The sequence below is a fragment of the Myxocyprinus asiaticus genome, chromosome 8 (genome assembly GCF_019703515.2).
Source record: "Myxocyprinus asiaticus isolate MX2 ecotype Aquarium Trade chromosome 8, UBuf_Myxa_2, whole genome shotgun sequence".
Lineage (NCBI taxonomy): Eukaryota > Metazoa > Chordata > Actinopteri > Cypriniformes > Catostomidae > Myxocyprinus > Myxocyprinus asiaticus.
Genome location: NC_059351.1, coordinates 30,197,877 through 30,225,428, shown reverse-complemented (window position 1 = coordinate 30,225,428; position 27,552 = coordinate 30,197,877). Strand labels below are relative to the sequence as shown.

At 44.4% G+C, this 27,552-nt stretch overlaps 1 protein-coding gene across 2 annotated transcripts; it reads right to left on the bottom strand.

Moving 5' to 3' along the window:
* Nucleotides 1-342: 342 nt before the first annotated feature.
* Nucleotides 343-27,552, bottom strand: LOC127444923 (steryl-sulfatase-like). 2 transcript variants are annotated; one of them, XM_051704587.1, is made up of 10 exons: nt 27,305-27,552; nt 26,890-27,046; nt 26,395-26,516; nt 25,890-26,012; nt 22,670-23,084; nt 16,898-17,034; nt 9,726-9,863; nt 9,376-9,535; nt 4,892-5,013; nt 343-1,425 (listed from the first exon to the last, which is right to left on the bottom strand). In XM_051704587.1, the coding sequence occupies exons 2-10, from the start codon at nt 27,036-27,038 to the stop codon at nt 1,043-1,045; spliced, it is 1,749 nt and encodes a 582-aa protein (XP_051560547.1). In that variant the 5' UTR covers nt 27,039-27,046; nt 27,305-27,552; the 3' UTR covers nt 343-1,042. The 2 variants fall into 2 exon arrangements, with proteins under 2 accessions (XP_051560547.1, XP_051560548.1); XM_051704588.1 differs by having other exon boundaries at nt 27,334-27,552.

The following is a 27,552-nucleotide window of genomic DNA, read 5'->3' as shown; positions in this document are numbered from 1 at the left end:
GTAAAAAAGTGGTCAAAATGAACATGTAACCCAGCTGGATTCAGACAGATTCTAATTCAAGTTATTTAATCATATTTCAAGCAACACCCACTGGCAATACATTTGAGAAACTTAAGGATTTCATGATTATCCAGTCCTGAATGAATAGTGAAGAAATTATGCATCATGCTGTATCAAATGGTGAACATCAGTTCAGGCTCATGTTGACTCTTAAATGTGAATTTACCTCATACAAATGACTATCCCCATTTGATTAGTAAATATGTTGAAGAGTTCCAGAAACGGTGATAAATACACCAAGCCATAAAGAATAGCATAATAGCAAAAAATATCACATCTGGCTCTTAAAACATTAGACAAAACATCTTTTTATTTTATTATACAAACCTTTTTTTAATTTTTTGTGTAATGAACGGGATGTTGTAAGTGTGGAGATCCTCTTATGTTTGGCAGGAAATTGTGAACCATTCAGTGCAGCCTGATTAGTCAAAAGCAAAAATAAGCAAAACAGATTGGATATCAAAAATACCAAAATAACAAAGAAAAAACTTCACAGCACCATTACCGGTTATAGATCAAAGCGTATGTTTTGAGGTACCAATTACAACCTCATAAAATTCCTGACGTTACGGTGTTGAATCAAGATGATACATCTCCAAACTAGAATAGAGAACTCAGTGCTCTGGCTATGTTCACAAAAACTATTGCCAGAAATCTTATCTTCAGTCATACAACTAACCCTATGTGCCATCTTGTGATGCAAATTCAGCAGTGCAGTGTAGAAAATAAGTGCACTGCAGTATTTAAAATGCTTCTGTTGTCCCCTTATTCTCTTATCCTTCGATTAAACCCTATGGGTTTTTATAGCTCTTCACATTCTTTACAGTGGATCATCAAGAAGATTTTAACTGTGAATTGTGTTAGGTTACTATATCATATACAAATTAACAGTATGTCTGCACAAATTCAAGCTAATTAAGGATTTCTGTTCCTTTTTACAAGCTGAAACTCAGATTTTGAGATCCAGTCTGGTCTGTTCTTTCTAAAGCTTCTCATGTCTTGGCTGCCCTATCTGATGATCTCGTTCACACTTGCAAAGCTGACTGAGAGAAGAGCAGCAGGGCTGGAGCCAGGGCTTCCAAACCAGGTGTTGAGGTGAAATCTGTGCTGGGACAGGCTTCAAACTCTGTGTATGATGGTTTACTGCTGCCCTTATAGCCTCAAGAACTGAGTAGAATTTGGGCTCAGTGTCTGGGGTCAGGGGGGTGCTCTCTGAGGGATCCCTCGACAAGTCATAAAGCAGTGGAGGGTCATGGCGTATGATGAAAGGCTCAATGCAGAAGCAGAGTTGAGTGTGGAAGCAGGCAGAGCTATTCTCTGGGTAGAAGATAGGGGTAAAGAAAAAGGCCTTCCAGATTGCGCTACCTGGAAAAACAGAGACAGTAATTTTGTGAATGTAACTAATCAATCCATCTTCTTACACATCAATTTCAGGAACATTTTTATCAAAATATATTTACTACTGTCATGAGACTAAAAGGCTGCAATCAATAAAATCAATGTTCTATGGTGTTCAGAGGTTTACTAGGACATAACTTACATTTTACATTTTGACATTTAAGATTATTGATATCCTATATGTAACACAAGCAGTGCTAGTTAGATTACTTCTGAATTGTAATCTGATGATTACAAATTACATGACTAGAATAGTAGGCATAATCTCTTGGATTACATTTTACATTTTGACAGTTAAGATTATTTGAAATCCAATGTAACTAGTAAAATAACTAAAAAAGTAGTCCCTTACATTACTGATGACACTGCCCTTACATTAGCAGTTGATAGTGACACGAATTAATCAAATCAAATCAAATCACTTTTATTGTCACACAACCATATACACAAGTGCAATAGTGTGTGAAATTCTTGGGTGCAGTTCCAAGCAACATAGCAGTCATGACAGTGATGAGACATATACCAATCTACAATAAACATCAGATTTACACAACACAATTTAAAATCTAATATACACATAATTACACACAACACAATATACAAATAAAAACATACAATGTACATTATACAATACACACAATATAGAATGAACATTATACAATAAAAAAATAGTATATATAGTATAAAATGTACAGTAGGTTGTATTGTACTGTATTGACATTCAGGCTGTCGGTTGATAGTCAGTTGCCAGTGTGTTGTTAAGAGAATATAATTTATGACAGTTCAGTGTGAGATAATAAGATTAATAAAGTGCAGTGCTGATGTATATTGATCGTGAGAGATCAAGAGTTCAAAAGTCTGATTGCTTGGGGGAAGAAGCTGTCATGAAGTCGGCTGGTGCGGGTCCTGATGCTGCGATACCGCCTGCCTGATGGTAGCAGTGAGAGCAGCGCATGGCTCGGGTGGCTGGAGTCTCTGATGATCCTCCGAGCTTTTTTCACACACTGCCTGGTGTATATGTCCTGGAGGGAGGGAAGCTCACCTCCGATGATGTGTCTGACAGTTCGCACCACCCTTTGCAGGGCTTTGCGGTTGTGGGCAGTGCTATTGCCGTACCAGGTGGAGATGCAGCCAGTCAGGATGCTCTCTGCAGTGCTGGTGTAGAACCGTGTGAGGATGTGGCTGTTCATTCCAAACTTCCTCAGCCGTCTCAGGAAGAAGAGGCGCTGATGAGCCTTCTTCACAACGACCTCAGTGTAGGTGGATCATGTGAGTTCCTCGGTGATGTGGACACCCAGGAACTTGAAGCTGCTGACTCTCTCCACTGGTGCTCCATTGATGGTGATGGGGCTGTGTTCTCTTTCTCTTCTCCTGAAGTCCATCACAAGCTCCTTTGTCTTACTGACGTTGAGGGAGAAGTTGTGCTCCTGACACCAGCGTGTCAGAGTGTGCACCTCCTCTCTGTAGGCTGTTTCATCATTGTCAGTGATCAGACCTACCACCGTCGTATCATCAGCAAACTTAATGATGGCACTGGAGCTATGTGTTGCCACACAGTCATGTGTGTACAGGGAATACAGGAGTGGGCTGAGAACACAGCCCTGCGGTGCTCCAGTGTTGAGGGTCAGTGATGAGGAGATGTTACTGCCCATTCTAACCACCTGGCGTCTGCTTGACAGGAAGTCCAGGATCCAGCTGCACAGTGAGCTGTTTAAGCACAGAGCCCGGAGATTCTCACATAAGTGTTTCTTTTTTCCAGGTGGGAGAGAGCAGTATGTATTGTAGATGCAATGGCATCATCAGTGGAGCGATTGTTGCGGTAAGCAAACTGCAATGGGTCCAGTGATGGAGGCAGCACAGAGCAGATGTAATCTCTGATTAGTCTCTCAAAGCATTTGCTGATGATGGGGGTCAGAGCAACAGGACGCCAGTCATTTAAGCAAGTGATTTTGGATTGCTTTGGTACAGGCACAATGGTGGACATTTTAAAGCATGTGGGGAGTACAGACAAAGAGAGGGAAAGGTTGAAAATGTCCGTAAAAACACCAGCCAGATGTTTTGCGCATGCTCTGATGACGCGGCCCGGAATGCCGCCTGGACCCGCGGCTTTACGGATATTCACCTGTCGGAACCCGATCGGGTTACATCCGCTACAGAGACGGAGAGTGAACTAGCCTCTGTAGGTTCGGCCGCGAGAGCTCTCTCTGCGAGGGCTGTGTTATTTCCCTCGAACTGTGCATAAAAAGTATTTAGCTCATCCAGGAGAGAGGCAGCGGTGTTCATGGTGGAGTTTTTATTCCCTTTAAAGTCCGTGATGATATTAATTCCCTGCCACATGCTTCTAGAGTTGGTGGTGTTAAACTGTCCTTCAATCTTGTTCCTGTACTGGCGTTTTGCTGCTCTGATAGTTTAACTGGCTTGTTAATGCTCCTCCGCATTCCTGGAATTAAAAGCGGAGGTCCGCGCATTAAGTGCCACGTGAACATCGCTATTAATCCAAGGTTTCTGGTTCGGGTTGATCTGTATTGTTTTGGACGTAACAACATCCTCTACGCACTTTCTGATGAAACAAGTTACGCTATCAGCGTAAACCTTGATGTCGTCATCAGAGGCGGACCGGAACATCTCCCAGTCCGCGTGATCAAAACAGTCTTGTAGCGTAGAGTCTGATTGGTCCGACCAACACTGGATCATTCTGAGGGTGGGTGCTTCCTGTTTCAGTTTGTGCCTGTAAGCGGGCAGAAGCAGAATGAAAGAGTGGTCCGATTTGCCAAATGGTGGGCAGGGGAGGGATTTGTAGCCATCCCGGAAGGGAGAGTAGCAACGGTCCAAAACCCGGTCCCCTCGTGTGTTAAAACTGATGTGTTGGTGGTATTTTGGTGCAATTGATTTAAAATTGGCTTTGTTAAAGTTCCCGGTCACATAAGTTGCTTATACTCTTATACTTATGACATAAAAAAGTGTCATAAGTGTCATAAAATCAGTTCATGCAACTTTTTCCATGTATCCATGTGCACTATTTTCTGTCTTCTTAAGGCATACAATTACTATGTATGATGAACAGACCAAAATGTAAGTTGTTAATCATTCTCAGATCAAACTAAATCAATGATAAATACATGTATACAGAGCCCAAAACAAATATGGAGACAGGTCAATAACATCAAACCTCACTGTTTCTTGTGTCAATAAAGTTTAATCAAGAGCAGTGCAAAAACCAATGAGGTTTGATGTTTTTGACATGTCATAATCCTTTTATGTGCTTTTTAAGCTTTACTGTGAGTTACTATCTACTGCTTTTGTACGGAAAGCTGGGATTGTGACATTCTTTAAAATATAACCTTTTGTGTTTCTCAGGAGAAAGAAAGCCATATTGGTTTGGAAAGACATGAAGGCGATCACAATAGTTGAGTGAATTAGAATAAGAACTCACTGCCAGATGGGTGCCATCTCACAGCATTCAAGTGGGCATTGCAGTAATGGAACATAAATTCATGCTCAGAATGCTCCACTTGCCCTTGCAGCAGTGGTAAGAGATCATGGCCATCAATATCTCTGGAATACAAACAAGCATTAATGCACTGTAATTACTCTAGTAGCCTACAGTATTTGTTGAGTCAATTTAGCAGTTTAGGTGGCCATAATACAGAATAGTTATCATTATTCTGTACTAATGAGCTATTGAGCATTTGTTCATCTTATTAAAGGGTTAGTTCACCCAAAAATGAAAATACTCTCATAATTTACTCACCCTCATACCATCCCAGATGTGTATGACTTTCTTTCTTCAGCAGAACACATTTGAAGAAAAACAGAAAAATATCTTAGCTCAGCAGGTCCTTAAAATGCAAGTGGATGGTGATCAGACCTTGGAGCTCAAAAAAGAACAGATAGTCAGTATAAACATCATTCATACAACTTAAATTAATGTCTTCTAAAGCGACACGATCGCCTTTGGTGTGAAAAAGATAAATGTTTAAGTACTTTTTGACTATAAAGCATTGCTTACGGTCAGCAGCAATATGCGCATGTGACATAACTGCATTGGCATGTTCACGCAAAAACTGATGCACGTGTGACAATGCAAATATGTCACAAGGACTTCGGGAACTCAGCACTCTCGTGAATGTGCATAATGTTGGAAGCGATGGTTTATGGTTAAAGGTGCTGTAAGCGATTATTTGCAATACATTGCAATACATTTTCCTACTCCCTGAAAGATATTAATAAATAATTGTCCTGAGACATCTCACCGCTCTCTGTGACAGCTCTAGACACTGTAAACAGCAAACAAAAATGTGTCTGCGGGCCACGGTCTCTGACACTTTCCTCCTTGTCAATCATTTTTCACACTTTCATAGTATTGTAGTTGCTGCAAATTATTGAGTCTTAAATGCTATTTTTATGGCATGTTGCTCTTAACAGTTGGCATTTGAGGGTACTATTTTGATGCTGTTGTTTTTGACAACCGTTTCTGCTCATGTCGGTCTCAATAAAGCTTGTTTGGTATCTTTGGAGGGCAAGGTTTTGTAAAGAGGGGGCTCATCTTGTGGAAATTCTAGAACAGCCAAAATCACTTACAGCACCTTTAAAAAGTACTTAAATATTTATCTTTTTTCACCAAAAGTGATCGTGTCGCTTTAAAAGACATTAATTTAACAGCTGGAGTTGTATGGATGACGTGTATGCTGACTGTCTGTGATTTTTGGAGCTTCAAAAGTCTGATCACCATCCACTTGCATTTTAAGGAGCTACTGAGCTGAGATATTTTTCTATTTTTCTTCAAATGAGTTCTGGTGAAGAAAGAAAGTCATTTTTGGGCGAACTATCCCTTTAACTTGTTGACTGTTATATACCCAAATATTTATATTTACTGTGTCTGACTACTTTTACTTTTTACTTTTCTGACTACTCTGACATTTTTATCTGTATTTCCCTATCTGTCACTCACTTGACATTGGCTCAATGATTGTTTCCTGGGCTCGCGGCGCCACTCAAAGCAGCCACGCCCCACTCCAGTGCCTTTCTTCCCGGAAGTGCACGAGGAGCTGACGAAATCGTGGGGGGCACCTTTTACTGCCCGGTCCCGATTCCTCAGTTCCCCCGCCCTCACTACCCTCGATGGCGGGGCAGCCAGGGGCTATACGGCGATTCCCCCGGTGGATAAGGCACTCGAGGTGCACCTTGGCCCACAGAGCGCCGCCACCTGGCGTGGACGCCCAAAGCTCCCGTCCAAGCCCTGTAGGTTCACATCGTCCCTGACGGCTAAAGCCTACAGCGCTGCTGGACAAGCCGCCTCTGCCCTGCACGCCATGGCTCTCCTGCAGGTCCACCAAGCCAAGGCGCTAAAAGAACTGCACGAGGGTAGTTCCACCCCAGATCTGATGCAGGAACTGCGCTCGGCAACCGACCTTGCTCTCCGAGCGACAAAGGTCACGGCGCGGTCTCTCGGGCGGACGATGTCCACATTAGTGGTCCAGGAGCACCACCTTTGGCTCAACCTGGTCGAGATGGGTGAGGCCGACAAGACACGGTTCCTTGCTGCCCTTATCTCCCACGCTGGCCTATTCGGTGACACCGTCGAGGACTTTGCCCAGCAGTTCTCGACGGTGAAGCAGCAGACGGAAGCTATCCGGCATATCCTGCCCCGGCGCGGCTCAAGATCCCGCACCCCGTCTGCTCGTCGCCAAGGGCCCGGCGTGTCTACCACCCACGGTGGTAGACATGATCACTCAGGCTAGGGCCCCCTCTACGAGGTGCATGTATGCCTTTAAGTGGCGTCTGTTCGCTAAGTGGTGTTCTTCCCGACGGGAAGACCCCCAGAGATGCGCAGTCGGATCAGTGCTTTCCTTCCTGCAGGAGAGGTTGGAAGGGTGGCTGTCCCCTTCCACTTTGAAGGTGTACATTGCCACCATAGCAGCACACCACGACACAGTCGACGGTAAGTCCTTAGGGAAGCACGACCTGATCATCAGATTCCTGAGAGGCACCAGGAGGCTGAATCCCTCCAGACCACGCCTCGTTCCCTCATGGGACCTCTCTGTAGTTTTTCAGGGTCTACAGAGAGCCCCCTTTGAGCCTTTGCAGTCAGCTGAGCTTAAGGCACTCTCCTTGAAGACTGCCCTCCTGACTGCACTCACTTCCATCAAGAGAGTAGGAGATCTGCAAGCGTTCTCTGTCAGCGAAACGTGCCTGGAGTTCGGTCCGGGCTACTCTCATGTGATCCTGAGACCCCAACCGGGCTATGTGCCCAAGGTTCCCACGACCCCTTTTAGGGATCAGGTGGTGAACCTGCGAGCGCTGCCCCAGGAGGAGGCAGACCCAGCCCTGTCGTTGCTGTGTCCGGTGCATGCTTTACGCATCTATTTAGATCGCACGCAGAGCTTTAGAATCTCTGAGCAGCTCTTTGTCTGCTTTGGTGCACAGCGGAAAGGAAGAGTTGTCTCCAAGCAGAGGATCGCCCACTGGCTCATTGACTCCATAGCTATGGCATATCACGCTCAGGACATGCTGCCACCGGTAGGGCTACAAGCCCATTCTACCAGGGTGTAGTGGCCTCCTGGGCCCTGGCCAGGGGTGCCTCTCTAACAGACATTTGCAGAGCAGCAGGCTGGGCAACACCCAACACCTTTGCAAGGTTCTACAACCTACAGGTGGAACCGGTTTCGTCCCAGGTAGTGGCACACGATACAAGCGGATAAGCCCGGGATAACCGGCCGGGTTTATTGCTTGCACCTAGCGCCTTCCACCTCTTTTGAACTGAAGACGTGCGCCATTAATTCGCAGTAGTGTTCACAAACTATGTTCCCTGGCTGACTTCCTCCGAGCCCTGTGGCAGTCGAGTTTTCAGAGAGACTCGCTGCTGGCCCAGTACACGTGCTAACTAAGAGCCCTGTTCTGGGGTAGGTGCTCCGCATGTGGCGGTTCCCTGTAAGGTAACCCCATGTGATGTATATCTTCCGCTAATTTGTTTCCCTGTTGGCAAACTGCGTCTTCCTTGGGCAGAGCCCCTCTGCCCCAGTCTCCATGTTTGTAGTAACTCCTCCCCCGTTGGGTAGGATCTACCTTGAGACTCTCCACATGATCATCAAGACCATGTGACGTATTTTTTCCACTTAAATATCCCCCCCTCTCTTTGGGCGAGGTGTGGTCTCCGCGGTGTCCTCCCCTTGGGAGGGACACCCCCTGACTAGACCTGGCGGCCCAGTCGGATAATCCCCATCTTATTTAGGGAGTAGAAAAAAAGAAGGGGAAAAGAGGCCACGACTGGGCTAGCCTGTCTCTATCTCTTGGGTAGTCGACTTGTACCCAAAGGGCCGTTCGACAATCATAACTATGTTGGGGGAGGTTACGTGTCGGCCTGGTGCGCTGGCTACGAGGCACACAGTGGTCTGCCCATCACACACTGCCAGTTTACGTTACACAGTTCAGCCAGTTGTGGCGTTTCGTATAGGGACCCCTAGTGTCACTACATCGACACAACGTCGAGTGAGTGACCGATAGGGAACATCCTGGTTACTTGCGTAACCTCCGTTCCATGATGGAGGGAATGAGAAGTGTGTCCCTCCTGCCACAATGCTGAACTACCCGCTGAAATGACCGGACCTTGTCTCGGCTCCTCAGCATAAAACCTGAATGAGTGGTTGCATACCAGCTCTTTTTATACCCGTATGTCCGGGGGAGTGGCATGCAAATACCACTCGCCAATTTTCATTGGCCTTTTATCAAAGACCAGAGGTGTCTCGGGCTCCCAAGAGTGAACTCTAGTGTCACTACATCGACACAACGTCTCGTTCCCTCCATCAGAGAATGGAGGTTATGCAAGTAACCAGGACGTTTAGTTCCACCAGAAACCGTAAGCAAGATCTACCCAAAGCCATGACTATCAGATCATGTTGCTAGGTGACTGATGCTCACCTGTCGCTGGGTACCGAAGCACCAACTAATTTCAGCACTGTGGGGAAAAGATCCATGTTGCTAGTGGGCTCATCAATGACCTGCCCTGCAGGTACAACACCTGGCCAATGAAGAATCCCTGGAACCCGAATTCCACCTTCCCAATTGGTTGACTTACCAGCTGCTCAAGAAAAGACAAAAAGGAAGAGGGAATGAAATTGCTGTTTATTGCTGTTCCCCCTTATATATAATTAAAAAAAAAAAAATTAGAATGCAGAGAGATAATGCTTTGTTCAAATTAGCTCAATCGCTCAACACTGTAAATTGGCCCTGAGAGCTCTTGGAAAACCCATTGCACAAGTATGTAATACCTTTGTATATGCCACTACAACCCCTGTGCACCTCTCCATGGATGGAAATCTCTTCCAGGTGGGGACCCTGATCTGAGGTCAGGTACACCAAAGTGTTTTCCTTCAATTTTAAGCGCTCCAGAGTCTTCATGATCTGACCTAAATACAGCAACAAAACAGTGAAGTCAGATGGTCAATTAGATCAATACTAAAATACCTCAAACAACCTGGTGGAGTATTTAGCTGTAATTACGGATGATGTAAACCACAATAGTATGTCTCCTGGTTGAAAAAAAATACTAATGCAGTGATGTTCTTGTTTAAGTGCTTGCAAGGCAGTTCTATATTTACAGGTGCATCTCAATAAATTAGAATGTCGTGGAAAAGTTCATTTATTTCAGTAATTCAACTCAAATTGTGAAACTCGTGTATTAAATAAATTCAGTGCACACAGACTGAAGTAGTTTAAGTCTTTGGTTCTTTTAATTGTGATGATTTTGGCTCACATTTAACAAAAACCCACCAATTCACTATCTCAAAAAATTAGAATATGGTGACATGCCAATCAGCTAATCAACTCAAAACACCTGCAAAGGTTTCCTGAGCCTTCAAAATGGTCTCTCAGTTTGGTTCACTAGGCTACACAATCATGGGGAAGACTGCTGATCTGACAGTTGTCCAGAAGACAATCATTGACACCCTTCACAAGGAGGGTAAGCCATAAACATTCATTGCCAAAGAAGCTGGCTGTTCACAGAGTGCTGTATCCAAGCATGTTAACAGAAAGTTGAGTGGAAGGAAAAAGTGTGGAAGAAAAAGATGCACAACCAACCGAGAGAACCGCAGCCTTATGATTGTCAAGCAAAATTGATTCAAGAATTTGGGTGAACTTCACAAGGAATGGACTGAGGCTGGGGTCAAGGCATCAAGAGCCACCACACACAGACATGTCAAGGAATTTGGCTACAGTTGTCGTATCCCTCTTGTCAAGCCACTCCTGAACCACAGACAACGTCAGAGGCGTCTTACCTGGGCTAAGGAGAAGAACTGGACTGTTGCCCAGTGGTCCAAAGTCCTCTTTTCAGATGAGAGCAAGTTTTGTATTTCATTTGGAAACCAAGGTCCTAGAGTCTGGAGGAAGGGTGGAGAAGCTCATAGCCCAAGTTGCTTGAAGTCCAGTGTTAAGTTTCCACAGTCTGTGATGATTTGGGGTGCAATGTCATCTGCTGGTGTTGGTCCATTGTGTTTTTTGAAAACCAAAGTCACTGCACCCATTTACCAAGAACTTTTGGAGCACTTCATGCTTCCTTCTGCTGACCAGCTTTTTAAAGATGCTGATTTCATTTTCCAGCAGGATTTGGCACCTGCCCACACTGCCAAAAACACCAAAAGTTGGTTAAATGACCATGGTGTTGGTGTGCTTGACTGGCCAGCAAACTCACCAGACCTGAACCCCATAGAGAATCTATGGGGTATTGTCAAGAGGAAAATGAGAAACAAGAGACCAAAAAATGCAGATGAGCTGAAGGCCACTGTCAAAGAAACCTAGGCTTCCATACCACCTCAGCAGTGCCACAAACTGATCACCTCCATGCCACGCTGAATTGAGGCAGTAATTAAAGCAAAAGGAGCCCCTACCAAGTATTGAGTACATATACAGTAAATGAACATACTTTCCAGAAGGCCAACAATTCACTAAAAATGTTTTTTTTTATTGGTCTAATGATGTATTCTAATTTTCTGAGATGGTGAATTGGTGGGTTTTTGTTAAATGTGAGCCAAAATCATGACAATTAAAAGAACCAAAGACTTAAACTACTTCAGTCTGTGTGCATTGAATTTATTTAATACACGAGTTTCACAATTTGAGTTGAATTACTGAAATAAATTAACTTTTCCACGACATTCTAATTTATTGAGATGCACCTGTATATTCCTCAAACATTCTGGAAAGGAATTTTTTCTAAACCCCTAATCCTAAGTATTAAACTTCTGCAATTAATTCAACTGAAACACTTAACGTACAGACTCCAAAAAACAAACAAATATTTTTTACATTTTTTTTTAGATATTTCAGCACTCTAATCTTCTCACTCAAATCTAATCGGAAGTAATGATATCATCATAATATTTACACATTGAATTGAAAATGGTCTTTTTTGCATCTATTTAACCAACTATGGCTGCCATCAAACTGCAAAAACAGCACAGAATCAATGTTGTGGGTTGGTTCTCATGCACAGCTGACAGAAAACAAAACACATGCTGAATGCTATGACAATGGCAAAGCAGCTCTGATGCAGCATTTCATTTAAACAAAACCTAAAACCTAAACTTACCTTACCTTAATAACTTTAACACTGTTCTTTTGCTGTTTTGCAAGCAATGGTATTTCCTTAAAGGTGCACTCAGTGGGTGCTTCTCATTTTCTAAATTGTGCATCCTCGTTTCTTCGCTCCTCTGTCCGAGCCAGTGACCCGAAAACCGGTCAAAGTCTGCCATCATTAAGTACATATCAATTCACTAAATGCACCATAAGGAGGCGAGGATCGAGGATGGAGGAAGCTTATCGAGGACACTTGAGTGAAGAAACATCGGAGCATCCTATGTGGAAGACTTGATGCATGTATAAATTCTCCTCCCCCTTCACATCTCACACAACTGTTTGAATTAATGTTTCACCTTTGTGGTTTAAATAAACCATAATTGTCACATACTTCAAGAGTGAATCTTGAATTATTTGGATTTATTATTAATATATTAATAAATAAAGTTTAAATAACATAAGGGCAAGCACACTGAGGTACTGCAGCTGCACAAAAACACGTTCTGAAGTGACGCAAGTGAGCAAGGACATTTCATTTTACAAACACATCTTGCTTCGATTCCTCTGTCCTCCTTACTTTTCCTTCCAAGTGTAGTTAGGAAGCAAGGATGCAGAATTTCAGAAATGAGAAGCACCCAGTAACTTTTTGATCATGTCATCTTGGACTTGCAGTGATATCTAGTGGTGTGGATGCAGCATCATTCAAAATCAATAGTTTTCGGTTACAGATGACATTAAAGGAATTCACTATTCACAATCAGCCATGATTAATTTAATCCAAGAGTAAGAGTGTACAATAACAAATGGTTACTGAGATTAAGTGAGTTGTATTCAGCTCGTCATTTGATTCTAAAATATCAGCCCCCATGAGGGCGCCTCTGCCTCATGTAGAATAAAACAGCTTTTATAAGGCAAATGATATGACTAGGGTCCTCATCTCATGTGAGTGGTCATAATTTTATACATACGTTTCAAAATTATAATTCATTTCTTTAGGAGTAAACCTTTTTTAATGGGGAAAAAAATTACTGAGTGCACCTTTAATAAAATGCAATTCTAGTTCAGTAGTTCGCAAGTTAATGTAATCTTGTACCCCCCCCCTTTATTAGGTACACCTGTACATCTACTTATTCATGCGATTATCTAATCAGCCAATCGTGTGGCAGCAGTGTAATGTATAAAATCATGCAGATATGGGTCGGGAGCTTCAGTTAATGTTCACATCAACCAATAGAATGCCAGACAGGCTGATTTGGGTATTTCTGTAACTGCTGATCTCCTGGGATTTTCGCACCCAACAGTCTCTAGAGCAGGGGTTGGCAACCTTTTGACATGGTGTGCCATTTTTATTTTCCTGGTCAATGGCTGTGCGAAATGTAGGCTGTTATCTGTGCAGCCTGACTGAAGCAAAGAGGGCGCATTTACTTGCGTGATTACCCGAACGTGAAGTGCTACTGGCTCGTGATGCGTGAATGGCTTGCACGCGCTGCACGAGTTTGTTGGGTATACTGCAGTCTCGTCACATTTTAACTTTTTGTTTAGACTCCCATTCAGCTCATGAAAACATGCTGCGTGATCATGAGGAAGGATTACATCAAGATGTAGATTGGAATGCAGGTGTGACATTTCATATAAATAAAATAATCTACTCCTCTCTCGCCGTTGTTGGTGTGCCAGTGATTACCCCACTGCGTGCCAATGCTGGCACGTGTGCCATAGGTTGCTGACCCCTTCTTTCGAGTGTATAGAGTGGTGCGAAAAACAAAAAACATCCAGTGAGTGGCAGTTCTGTGGGCAAAAACGACTTGTTAATGACAGAGGTCAGAGGAGAATGGCCAGACTGGTCCAAGCAAGGTGACAGCATCACAAAAAAACAGGCATTACAACAGTTCTTTGTGGAGAAGCATTTCTGAATGTAAAACACATTGAAAATTGGGGCGGATGGGCTACAACAGCAGAAGACACCTCCGGGTACCACTACTGTCAGCTAAGAACAGGAAACTGAGGCTGCAGTGTGCACAGGCTCACCAAAACAGGACAGTAGACAATTGGAAAAACAATGGTCTGACAAATCTGGATTTCTGCTGAGGTACACAAATGGTAGGCCTACTGCAGCCTCAACCTGTATATACACTGTGGCAGAACAACCCGCCCCTCCCTCTTATCACTGTCAAAATAAAAGCCAGAGGGTTTTAAAGTTAAAGGTGCACGATTGAAAAATATTACTGTTGTATTTAAAATTCGAAAAGTCAATAATAATAATAATAATAATAATAATAATGTATTATTATTATTTGTTTACAAATTATAACAATATTTAAGTTTAATGGGTTCCAAAAAATAACTGTGAATGAAAAGTTAACTGATACCTTACAACTAAATTGAACAAAAAAGAAATCTGAATCCTTTAAAGTCCAGATACAAGTTGAATGGTTTTTGAAAAAAAAAAAAAAAGAAAACTGCCTTTTTTTCTACTGAACACTTAGACTGGAATTACTGTTAATTTTGCTGCAGCATTATCCAGTAGACTAGTTAACAATAAAGTTTTTCTTAATAGTTTGTACATTTATATTGAAATAATGTGTAGGTAAAGGTTTGTGTTTCTTTACATATAATTAGCATCACTCAGTGAGGTATAGATATTCTAAACTGATTATGAAAAACAACAACACTGGTATCGGATCGGTATCGGCCGATACTGAGATTTCAGATATCGGAAGAGAAAAAGTGGTATCGGTGCATCCCTAGTTTCGGACGCAGCCCTGATTTGTGTTTAGCCGCATCAACCCTGCCAAATAAACGCAGAGTGCGCCTCTTCACAGGGAGCCGTTTTCTATTCTCCATGTATGCACACACTGGCATCCTCGCTGTTCCAGGTCAGAGCGGGCAGGGTGCTGGCCACGTAAAGCCCCGTACACACATGTAGCGATTTTAATCACTCGATGTCGCTAGTCTCTGTACTGTGAAGCCGCTCCTGGACATTTCCACTGCTGTCACTCTAACATTATTGGTGGACTGCACGTCTGGCCATATCTTTAAAAATTGTGATTACAAATAATATTGCTGGTAAAACCGAGATATAATTCTAATTTGACAAGGAATTTGTTTTTTTGTCACTAAAAAAATTCATTCTGTTGTGGAGAGTATTGTTACATAAACTATAGCAGTGTTCAATGCATTTAATCATTAACCAGATCATTAACAAGATGAACAAACTATCAATGTACAAATCAAACTCACTCAGACTGCCAACATTTTCCTTTCCACGCATCATTTTTTATTATATCCATGTATGTGGTTACAGATAAATCATATAGAACAGTGAAATCGCTCCAAGAAACTTTAATTTCTCCTCTGTCTTGCCTGCACTCTACTCTACCACAAAGGATACTGGTGACGTGAGCTCCAGTAAACACTGTCATCACTCCTATTGGTTGTCGCTCCCGAAAGTCGCTCCTCATTTGCATTAAGTTAAACTGTTCTCAACTTTGTCGTGTCGCTCACCACGCAAGACATGAGAAGTCGCTGTCGCTCATGTTTGTCGCTGGAAGTCGCTGCATGTATGTATAGGTCTTAAGAAGAGCAGCTGGGCCTGATCTTCAGACCCCCGGCTCGAGTTGGAGATGTCGCCAGGGAGGAGAGCACACGTCGCGGCCAATGGGCTAGAGGCCGGACCGCCATTCCCTCACACCTGCCCCGCGTCAGACAGGCCGCCAGAGATGCCGCCACCTCTCATGCCTCGGAGGATAGGAGGGGAGTGTGTGTGGTCATTGAACCCCGCTCATGCCCTGGACTTTCCCCTGGACACTTCCCTTACCGTCACAGAGCCCCGGTGCACCGCGAGGATGCCAGATCCCCCTTTCATTTGAACCCTATTCCCCCTGGACACTATTTTCCCCTTTTTAAGAACATTTTATGTTTATTATTATTTTCAATAAAAGACTCTCCGAGGCTTGACGCCACACCCACTGTTTGTCTCTTGCACACCCCGCCACAACGCTTAAGGCCAAAGTATACTTGGTGCGCGTGCGTTGGTGATCAATCCGCACACAGTATGAATGACATAAATGTAATCATAATCCAGTCCGCACATCTTGACCGTGTGCCGGCAAGATTTTCTCGATTCGCTGATTCGGTCACCGTCTGTGCGCATCGTCGGCACATGTGCCGGCCATTGACTCTAGTAAGAGTATCACAAAAAAGTTGTAGTGGGCATGCATCAAATGCCTTCATATTCGCTCGCAGTCAGAAGAGTATACTCACAAACGCAACACGGTCGACCAGGCGAGAGCTGATCCGGAATGCTCAAAAACTATGTATACCTGGGCCTTTACACTGGCAATGTGATTGGTCGGATTAAACTCCATGTCTCTGTCAAAAACAAACATTTAGTTTATCAACAGCACAACAGAGTGCAAAAGTTCTGAGATACTGTTAACCCCTAGACTGTATTCAGTGCTATAAACAATGTCATTATTGCATGTATATGGGAAGTATACCAATTTTTTATCAGCTCAAAAGATTCAGAGACATTTTTAGAAACCTTTCATTGTGCTCTTATAAGGGATATGCTCAGTGGTTTGTGGTAAATTCTTTCTCAGCTCAGCTAACTCATTAGGGGATAGATTTAACTATCTGCTGAATATAATTTAACTAAAGGCAAAAACAGCATAAAATGGGCTAGTTCAGTTTGCCATGTGAAATAAAATTTGGTAAACCTCCGAACAAGATGAAATTGTTTCAAATGCTCTCTAATAGCTAGTTACCATGACTCTCTTATCATGATTTACTTGCTTTAGATTTGTCAATATCTTTAGACGATTTCTGTGCACATGGACATGGGGCAAAGCAAAGAGTTATTCAGTACCTACACTCCAGTCCACCTCCATTACAGCATCACCATAGAGACCATGTTGGCTTCTCCCTCTGAAGGGAGGAGAGGCAAAGAGTGCAGTGTGGACTTGGATGAATGAGAAGAAGAGCAAGAAAGTCTTCTCTGAATTCCTGTGTATTAAAAAATGAAGTCATTTTCAATCTTAACATTACTATCTGACAAACACATTAACCACATTATTTCATGGTAGTATTCTCTAGGAGTCTATCAGAGCTTCATTAGCGCTATTTACACTGAACCTGCATTTGACTGCTTATTGGACATTGGGCTTTCAATTAATGCATTTTTGTCCTGCCTGGAAGCCTGCCTTCTCTATATGATGATTTGTCAGGACTTTGCAAAAAAAAAAAAACTGTAATTATTCAAATGGTGATGTACGTGAAAAAGAAATGTCAAGCGCAGATTGTACAGTGGTTCGGAGATACTCTTGCAGTTACTTGGATATTCTGTTTTGAGCTTAGTTAACTGTTTTATTTTTGTTGAGAAATGTCACTGATTGAGTAGTAATTTGAGCAGCTTCTCCACTTTTGAAAAGCACCAGCCACCACTGGGCCAGGAGAAATTGTATTTCAATGAAGTTTAAATAGTTACTAAAAATAAGAATTCAGAGGCTTAAAGCTGAAATATGTTATTTCTGCACCACCAAATGGAATTTCAAAAACAAACTTTGTTTTCAAAACAGCTTTCTGAATAGGCGCCCTATTAGCCGTTGGTCAAACAAAGAGATAGTCCCACCCCTACCTCACACCACTGGTCGAGTCAATGTAATTGTGTTTGTATGGTCGGGTCACATAAAACAAACCGTCACGGTTACTGTCGTAACCACCGTTCCATGATGGAGGGAACGAGACGTTGTGTCGATGAAGTGACACTGGGGGGGGGGGGGCCCAGACATCTCTGATCTTTGAGAAAAGGCCAATGAGAATTGGCGTGTGGAATTTGCATGCCACTCCCCCAGACATACAGGTATAAAAAGAGCTGGAATGCAACCACTCATACAGATTTTACACTGAGGAGCCGAGACAAGGTCCCTGCCCATTCAGCGGGTAGTTCGGTGTTGTGGCAGGAGGGACACAACGTCTTGTTCCCTCCATCAGGGTAACCGAGACATTCCCCTTCTGTCACTCACTTGACGTTGTGTCAATGAAGTGACACTAGGTGTCCCTATACAAAACGCCACGACTACTGAACTGTGTTACGTGGACTAGCGGGGCGAGACGGGTAGACCTCTGTGTGCCTCGTAGCCAGCGCACCCGGCCGTCACATAACCTCCCCCAACGATCTTGTGGGCGTCAAACGATCCCCTGCACCTCAGGGACAAGTCGACTGCACAAAAAAAAAAAAATGAGGACCTTCCAGCCCAGCCGCGGACTTTTCTCTTTTTTTTCTCCCCAAAAGGAACAAAATCGTTCAGCTGGTGGCCATATAAGGTCCATGTCGGGGAATGTCCCTCCAAAGAGGAGGACACCGCAGAAACCACACCCCATCCAGGGGGAGGGGGGGGCTTTCAAGTGGAAATACGTCACATGGCCGGGGGGGCTGTTGCGAGGAGCGTGAGGTCCGAGAACCAAGTCCGGGTGGGCCAATAAGGTGCCACTAGGATGACCTGCTCCTCGTCCTCACTGACTTTGCACAACACCTGTGCAAGTAGGCACACTGGGGGAAACGCATACTTGCGCAGCCCCAGGGGCCAGCTGTGTGCCAATGCGTCTGTGCCGAGAGGAGCCTCGGTCAGAGAATACCAGAGCGGGCAGTGGGAGGATTCCCGGGAAGCGAAAAGGTCCACCTGCGCTTGACCGAATCGACTCCAGATCAGCTGGACCACCTGAGGGTGGAGTCTCCACTCTCCCCTGAGCGTGACCTGCTGTGACAGCGCGTCCGCTGTGCTGTTGAGGTTGCCCGGGATATGAGTGGCTCGCAGCAACTTGAGCCGCTGCTTACTCCAGAGGAGGAGACGGTGGGCGAGTTGCGACATTCAACGAGAGCATAGACCGCCTTGGCGGTTTATGTGCGCAACCGCCACCGTGTTGGTCCGGATCAACAGCAAAAGCCTCCGCAGGGCGAGCAATACTGCCAGCAACTCGAGGCAGTTGATGTGCCAACACAGTCACGGACCAGTTCAAGGGCCGGCGGCTGCGTGCCCATTGCATACTGCGCCCCAGCCACGCTTGGAGGAGTCCGTCATAACCACGACATGCCTGGAGACCTGCCCTAGGGGAACTCCTGCCCGTAGGAATGCTAGGTCAGACAAAGGGCTGAACAGACGGCGACAGACCTGCGTGACGAGCACGCGGTGTGTGTCGTGGCGCCATGCCCATCTCGCGACTCGAGTGTTGAGCCAGTGCTAAAGCGGTCTCATATGCATCAACCCGAGCGGCGTGACTGCCGCTGAGGATGCCATATGACCCAGGATCCTCTGAAAAGATTTCAGTGGGACCGACGTCTTCTGTTTGAATGTTCTCAGATAGTTCAGCACCGACTGCACGCGCTCGTTTGTGAGGCGTGCCTTCATTGAGACCGAGTCTAACTCCATACCGAGAAAGATGCTCTGAACCGGGGAGAGCTTACTCTTTTCCCAGTTGACCCAAAGCCCCAGCAGGCTGAGGTGCGTGAGCACCAGGTCCCTGTGTGCACACAACAAGTCCCGCGAGTGAGCTAGGATCAGCCAGTCATCGAGATAGTTGAGAATGCGGATGCCCACTTCCCTTAAAGGGGCAAGGGCTGCCTCTGTGACCTTCGTGAAGGCGTGAGGTGACAGGGACAGACCGAAGGGGAGAACCTTGTACTGGTATGCCCGGCCCTCGAAAGCAAACCGCAGGAAGGGTCTGTGTCGAGGTAAAACCGAGACATGAAAGTACGTGTCCTTCAGGTCTACCAAAGTGAAGCAATCTTGATGCTGACGCTCGCTAGAATGCGTTTCTGCATCAGCATCTTGAACAGGAGTCTGTGCAAAGCCCGGTTCAGAACTCACAGGTCCAAGAGCACCTTTTCTGGGTACGATGAAGTAGGGGCTGTAAAAACCCCTTCTTCACCTCAGCTGGAGGAACAGGCTCGATCAAAATCCGCATGCAAGGCAGCTTCTTGCTTTTCACCGCAGTGAAGCGGACGCCGTTGAACCTGGGCGGATGCCTGGCGAACTGAATCGCATAGCCGAGTCGGACAGTCCTGATCAGCCAACGCGACAGGTTGGGGAGTGCGAGCCACGCCCCCAAGCTTCGTGCGAGGGGGACCAAGGGAACAACTGTGTCGGACGTACCGGCAGGTGGGGCCTCGTGTTAGACTTGTAGCCGTGCCGAGTCTAAGGACATCAAAGCACTTACCTGGTCCTTGTGACTACCCCCGTAACGGCCTGGGACGGGGGAGGAAGAAGTGCATCCTCATGACCCGTGGAGACCATCACATTGGAAGCAGACTTGTGCCATAGCTGGGCGTGCGGGGGTGGAAGTCCCGCCTCCGGGGCGCCAAACCTGCCAGAGAGAAACGGTGTCCGGCGGTCGTAATAACAACGGCCATGAACACTGACTGTGAGGCCCAGGAAGTGAGGGAACTGCTCATTTCTTGAAAAAGTGAGCACCGCAGCCTGTTGGGCATCCGGCGAAATCAAAAGAAAAGGAAAATAGGGATTCTCCACCCGACCCTCCGTCGGGGGAACGAGTGGTCTCTTTACCAGCTCCTGAAGGGTGAGTTCCCGACTTCCTGGGCTGCCCGTCTCAGGGGCGCTTTGAAGCCATCCTCGGGTTCTTGGTGGCCGGCCGTGAGAAGGGTGGCATCTGTTTCCTGCAGGCGGCTCCATGCCGGGGCCGGCCCACTGGGGGGGCTGCGGCGGAGCCGGTGTTACCTCCGCGGGGGTAACGAGCAGACGGGGTGCGGGGCCTCGAGCCATGCCAGGGCAGGATATGTTGTATGGCCTCTGTCTGCTTCCTTACCGTCGAAAACTGCCGGGCAAAGTCTCCGACAGCATCGCCGAATAGGGCAGCCTGGATGAGGGCGTCAAGGAATCAAACCTTGTCAGCCTCTCTCGACTCGACCAGGTTGAGCCAAAGGTGGCGTTCCTGGACCATCAAGGTGGACATCGCCTGCCCGAGATACCGCACCGTGACCTTCGTCACCCGGAGGGCGAGGTTGGTCGCCGAGCGCAGCTCCTGCATTAATCCCGGGTCAGAACTACCCTCGTGCAGTTCTTTAAGTGCCTTGACTTGGTGCACCTTTAAGGAGAGCCATGGCGTGCAGGGCGGAGGCGACACGTCCAGCAGCGGCGTAGGCTTTAACCGTCAGTGACGACGTGAGCCCACAGGCCCTGGACGGGAGCCTCGGACGGGCACAAGTGCACCGTGACCACCTGATCACCCGAGGAATCGCCAAGTACCCCCTCACCGCCCCACCGTCGAGGGCAGTGAGAGCAGAGGAGTTCGCAAATCGGGTGCTGGCAGTAAAAAGTGCCAGCCACGACCGCGTAAGCTCCTCATGCACTTCCGGGAAGAAAGGAACGGGGGTGGAGCGTGGCCGTGAGCAGCACTCCGGCCCCAGGAACCAATCGTCGAGCCACGAGGGTTCGGGGGGAGCGGAGGGTTCCACTCCAGTCTGACACTCGCGGTTGCCCGGGCAAGCATGGCCACCAGCTCCGCATCCACCTCGACTGGACCACCGTACTCGAGGGTGGGAGTCCAACTGAGTCTTCCGCATCAGACTCGTTGCGAGTTCCGAACGAGGTCACAAACCCACCCTGAGACGGGCCCGCAGTCTCATCCCAGAACCCGACCGGGGCATACGAGCGTGCAGGGGAATGGGAGGTCCGTGGGGGACTATCCAGCGGAGAAGATCTTGACTGAAGTCCCCAAATCGCCCCCAGTGCTAACCGAATACCTGTAGCAACCACAACATAGCCATGGTCATGTTCTCGCAATGAGGACATGAACCATCCACGAACGATGTCTCTGCGTGGGAAGCACCCAAACATGAGATACAGCGATCGTGGCCGTCAGAAGCGGAGAGATAGCGATCGCAACCAGGAAGGATACACAAACGAAAAGACATCTTGAAAAAGACGCTTTCGTCTTTACTCTTTTAGTTGGAAATATTCTCTTTTAGAGAGAAAATATACTCTTTTATTTTTCTCGCTGTTGAAGCACCCAGGGATGTACTCTGCACAACGCTGGGGGAGAACCGCAGTAATGCACCTTAAGACCAACAGTTCGTGAGAGCAAGAGAGATGAATGGACCAGTAGTAGTTCAGCTTGAATGAACACAACCACTCAGCTCCGAAGAAGAAATCTGAATGAGTGGTTGCATTCCAGCTCCTTTTATACCGTATGTCTATGGGAGTGGCATGCAAATTCCACTCGCCAATTCTCATTGGCCTTTTCTCAAAGCGACCCCCCCTAGTGTCACTTCATCGACACAACGTCGAGTGAGTGACAGAAGGGGAACAAGGATTTTCATAGCGCTATAGAGACACAGTGCTTACAGTTTTAGATAAATTTAACCTATGAATGGCTAACTAATATTTGTCTCTGCATATTAAGGTTGGATAGGAGACAGTATTTTAACAAAGATAAAGTTACATACTTCAGCTTTAAATATGACCAATATGACTTCAGTTTCAACATAGACCTTTCAAGTAGTGGATTAACAATTTCCCTTGAAATCAGTTCAGTCACTGAATTTGTTGAGCAGAAATTGCAATGAGATACAGTAACTGTAAAAGCTTTTTGCACCTTGACAAAAATGAGAAAAGTGGACACATACCTTTCCAGAAACTCTATTGCCTCATTGGTCATCTTCTGTGTGAGGTTCTCAGATGCAAATGGTTGCTCCACAATCTCCTCTCCTCTCATGAGAAAGCAGTTTAAATTGGCAAATGTGTACAACATTAGCCAAAAGATACTCACCACCAACCCTACCAGGGCCAGAAGTCCAAAAACTACTTTCCTGGGCACAGTTATCACCCCTATAATATGGAGCAAAGCCAGGGTGATTGGACCAATACTAAGGGCCTTGTAGGGTATGTGAGCATGGACACCATGGAAGACAGAGCCATGTCCAGTCTGGCAGTCTCGAAGGTTAGTCATAATGCTACCATAGAAGTGGTCAAAGCCATGTGAGGTTGGATGGTGACAGTGGTCGGCATTATCTTCACAGTTGAGACCCAGGTGCCATTTTCCTAAGAATTTTGGTAATAAAAATCAGTAATTGATGACTGGTATAATTGACAACCACAAACAAAACAAAAGCATTAAAGTTGCATGATTTTCTTTTTAACATTTGTTCGGTATTTTACAATGGTAAATGCCTCAGCCATAACTGTTAAGATAGTTATAAGATTTAAGGGCAGTAACTGATGAAAAGTGGCACCCAGATTACACACACACATATAAATGTATATAGAAATATTAGAGCTGTCAACGGAACAAACATTTTCATCAAACTAATTACATGATTTGCTGATTAATTAATCACATATATCAATATTTGCTGAGAAAAGCCCCCAAATGAAGATAATTTGAAGACATTGTTCTGGCAGACCAGTAAAACCTAAATAGACATTACAAAAATTGGCTTTAGAAGTCAATCTATTGTTTGTTTTATTTCAATATAATTTCCATATCATTGAACATCATCACTGGCCTAACGTCCACAGCAATCCATTTTGCAATCGAGTTTGTCACTCTGTTTAAGGAAGAACTTAGGGGACGTTTACACAGGGTGTGTTCTTGTATTCTGTCTATGAATTTTTTTATTGTCTATGTCAGGGGTCGGCAACCTATGGCAGGGGTAATCATTGGTACGCCAGTGGCGAGAGAGGAGTAGACTATTTTATTCATATGAAATTCCGCACCTGCATTCCAATCTACATCTTGATGTAATCCTTCCTCATGATCATGCAGCATGTTTTCATGAGCTGAATGGGAGACTAAACAAAAAATTAAAATGTGATGAGACTGCAGTATACCCAACAGACTCATGCAAGCCATTCGCGCATCACAGGCCGGCAGAGCTTCACTTTCGGCTAATCAAAGTAAACACGCCCACTTTGCTTCGGTCAGGCTGTGCGGATGACAGCCTACATTCTGTGTTTCATTTGTTTCTTTTTGCTTTCAGAACAACATGCCATGTAATAAGGAAAACACCACTATTAATCCTTGAGGTTTCCAACCCAGCAAGCATGTATTGTCCTTAAACCGTGGTCACATTCAAAATTACATTAAAAGATTAAAAGAGAAAACAAACTCACATCGTGAGGTTCAAAAATCTGAGTCTATTCAAAATATAAATAGATAAGGAGATAAGGTTTTAGGATTCTGCAGGTGCGATTCACCAAAAAGGGCTAAATAGTTGATGGGCTTGTGATGCATGAATGGCTTGCACACGCAGCACGAGTCTCGTCACATTTTAATAGTGTTTATCCTCCCATTCAGCTGATGAAAACACGCTGCGTGATCATGAGGAAGGATTACATCAAGATGTAGATTGGAATGTAGTTGCGAAAAACTTCATATAAATAAAATAGCCTGCTACTCTCTCACTGTTGCTTGCATACTAGAGATTACCCTCTGTGGTTTTGAAAAATGTATGACATAATATAAGAAATATTTAAGATTCCACACAATTCCGTGATCAGTAATCAAATAAGCAAATTTGTGACATTAACTGTGTTAACTCATTTTGTACAAAAGGACAGATTTCCTTTCATTAAAGCACTTTCACAAGATGTTCTGTGAAAAGTCACATGCAAGATTTTTCACATGCAGGTTTTGCACAAATTTTTCACTCAAACTGTTATGCTGATAATATAATGTATAATGAAAAATAAACAATTAAAATAGAAAAATGCTAAATAGAAACATTTTCAGAAGTGGACTCAAACTTTTAGAAAATCACATACATGCACATGTTTTTTTTTTACGTCTTTGGCTGTTGTTGAACACAAGAACGCGTCATGGTCTATCTTGCAGCAATTTCGGCTTGTCATGTAGGCTTTGACAGTGGGTCAGAGCCCACTAATATCCCAAATGGGATTAGAGAAAACATTCAGGTGGTTGGTCTCAGCCTGAGACAGCAAGCCCATGGAATGCCCACAGACCTTTCATGACCTGCCCGATGCATACTGCACACAAAAATTACAAGACCTGGTAGAAATCCTTCTGATTGGCTGACTGCAATAGCCAACATTGATAATCAGGGGTGCAAAGGTTAATCAGGTTTATTACACTGATATTGCTCTGGAATACTCAATTCTGATTGGTCAATGGCACCATCCAGCGGTCAGATATTGCTCTGTAACAACATCCGGGGATTTAGATGTGTCAGACCGCTCATGCGGGTTCTGTGATCCATTTCTCCTGCTTCTCAACTCACTGTGCAATCTCTGCAAGCAAGCTAATAAAATAATTTAAACTCATGAAATGTTTCATGTCCAATTATTTATTTATTTGTTTGACAAGTAGTCTTGTAATAGGCTGATTATTGAGTCAGATGGTCATTTTCACAAAATAAACACCACTCCAACGCAAACCAGAGGTTGATTCCAACTGTTTAGCGATTTATTTCTTCTCAAACTACATAATTTCAAGGCAAATCAATATTTTATGTCCATGTATTTATTTATTTGGTTAGTAGCCATGTAATAAGTGGGATAATGTACAGTCAGTTGGTTGTTATCGCAAAATAAACTCTTTAGGGTGATACAAGACCCCTTGTCTGGTTTATTGTGCGATAACAACCGGCTGACTGTATATTATCCCTTACTTAACAGGTCCACAAAGTTTTGTTTATGAGCTACCAGGCCGCTAGAATAAGCATTGAAGAAGAACTAGCAGTCTAACAGACTGTCAGTTGAATCTAGAATTGCGGAGAAAATCACTTACAGTTAGATTTGAAAGAAATCACTCCCTTAGGAATTTATACTACAGTAAGTGCTAAATTGTTTATCTAATAACTCTCTGGATGTTAGAAATGCTCAGCTTACCGATTATAGAGGTGGCATAGCCTTGCTCTTTGGCAACCCTGGCAAAGGTGATTTCTTCGCGCGGAAGTCCCCCTGACGATGCAGTAAAGAGATACACTCCCAAACGCCCATGTCCAGCCATACCTACACCCTCAACAGGAAATGCAAATACAAGAACCATTGTACATACACTAAACATATAAACCAATGTTAATATAAAGACAAACTGATAAGATAGGTACAGCTCTACATGGATTGTGTTCAATCATTCAACATTTGCTGCATAATGTGAATAATATGACACCAATGAATCTACTGAAGTGTATAAATATGATCAAATTTTCCACCCAAATGTGGCCTCTAGAATTACATGTCCTGTTATTAATCTCTGATATACAAAATGGTGCTTTCAAACAAAAGTCTCAGCATTGCTTTAAACACAGCACATTTGACTTATTTCAGCAGAACTATGAACACAATCACTTTTATTCATATTCTTTCCAGATGCGAGAGCTAACGTCCTGACCTGATCGGATGGGGTATCTGCCTGTGAGAAAGGCCGCCCTGCTGGGAGTGCAGAGTGGGGAAGCAGCTATGTGTTGGGTCAGTTTAACCCCTTCTGAGGCCAGCCTGTCAATGTTAGGCGTCCTGCAGGCAAAGAAAACAACAATCAAATACAGTTTCATTATGAGAGATGCCAGTGTGTCTGCTTGTGTGAGAGATGTCTAATATTTTCAAACTTCTAAACAGCTTTGAGAACTGAGAACTGTACACTCCTGCCAATCTCATTCATGGTAAATCTGCTGATCTTAAATTATACATAAACAGCTATATTTAGTATAATTATATTCTATACTTATTTTACACTTGTGACTATTGTATATAGAAAAAAATAACAAGCTGACTACATGAGAATATTTTGCAATATTCACATAACATAGGCCCTTTCAACAAATTAGCTAGTGAGAATTTCCTAGAACAACTCAGAAAAAAAGAAATCAACAGAATTATATATATGAACCCGAGGGTTGTGTTTCCGTAGCATCCAAGGTCACCAATTCCTAAATCGTCCACCATCATAAAGACAAAATTAGGTTTTCTGTCATTGTCTGCATCAGCTGTACAGAGAAGCAGGCCAATAGTACACAGTATCTGTTTAAGGGAGTTCATTATACACCCTGAAAGAGAAGATAACAAAAATTAAGAAACACAGAGAAAGTTGTATCTATCAACTTGTTTTGGCCATAGAACTGAATAAAGACAGTGGAAAACTTACACCATATTTCACTTTACTCACTAAAATAAGTGCAATGTGGTCTGCTGCACAATATCTACAGTAGCATATATAATCCAGTTTCATGCATTCTTAACTTTTGACATGGTAAACTATTCAATGAGTTCTCAATACAGAGAGAGAGAAAAAAGCATTTTCTTACAAAAAAAACGGTGGGTCTCAGTGTCTTACCCAACCTGCTGCACCCGGAACAGAAGAGAAATCATCTGACCGCTCACAGAAACGCAATATGTCTCAACGGACACTGACCTGCGCTTAATAGCGAATAACTTTACTAAACATAACTTGTTCGAGTAATCAATACTTCTGAATTCAGTTTAACTGGCTTTGAGTTTATGTTCACGACATGAGGAAGTGCAGCGCAGGAGATCACGTGCTTTACGCATGTTC

Excerpts from the sequence above, each read along its gene's own strand:
- LOC127444923 (XM_051704587.1), bottom strand. The coding sequence starts at position 27,038 with ATGAACTCCCTTAAACAGATACTGTGTACTATTGGCCTGCTTCTCTGT. Across the intron at positions 26,013-26,394 it reads CAGATACCCCATCCGATCAG|GTATGGCTGGACATGGGCGT; the intron begins GTCAGGACGTTA and ends TTGAGGGTGTAG. Across the intron at positions 9,864-16,897 it reads GGAGGTGGACTGGAGTGTAG|GTCAGATCATGAAGACTCTG; the intron begins GTACTGAATAAC and ends TGCTGTATTTAG.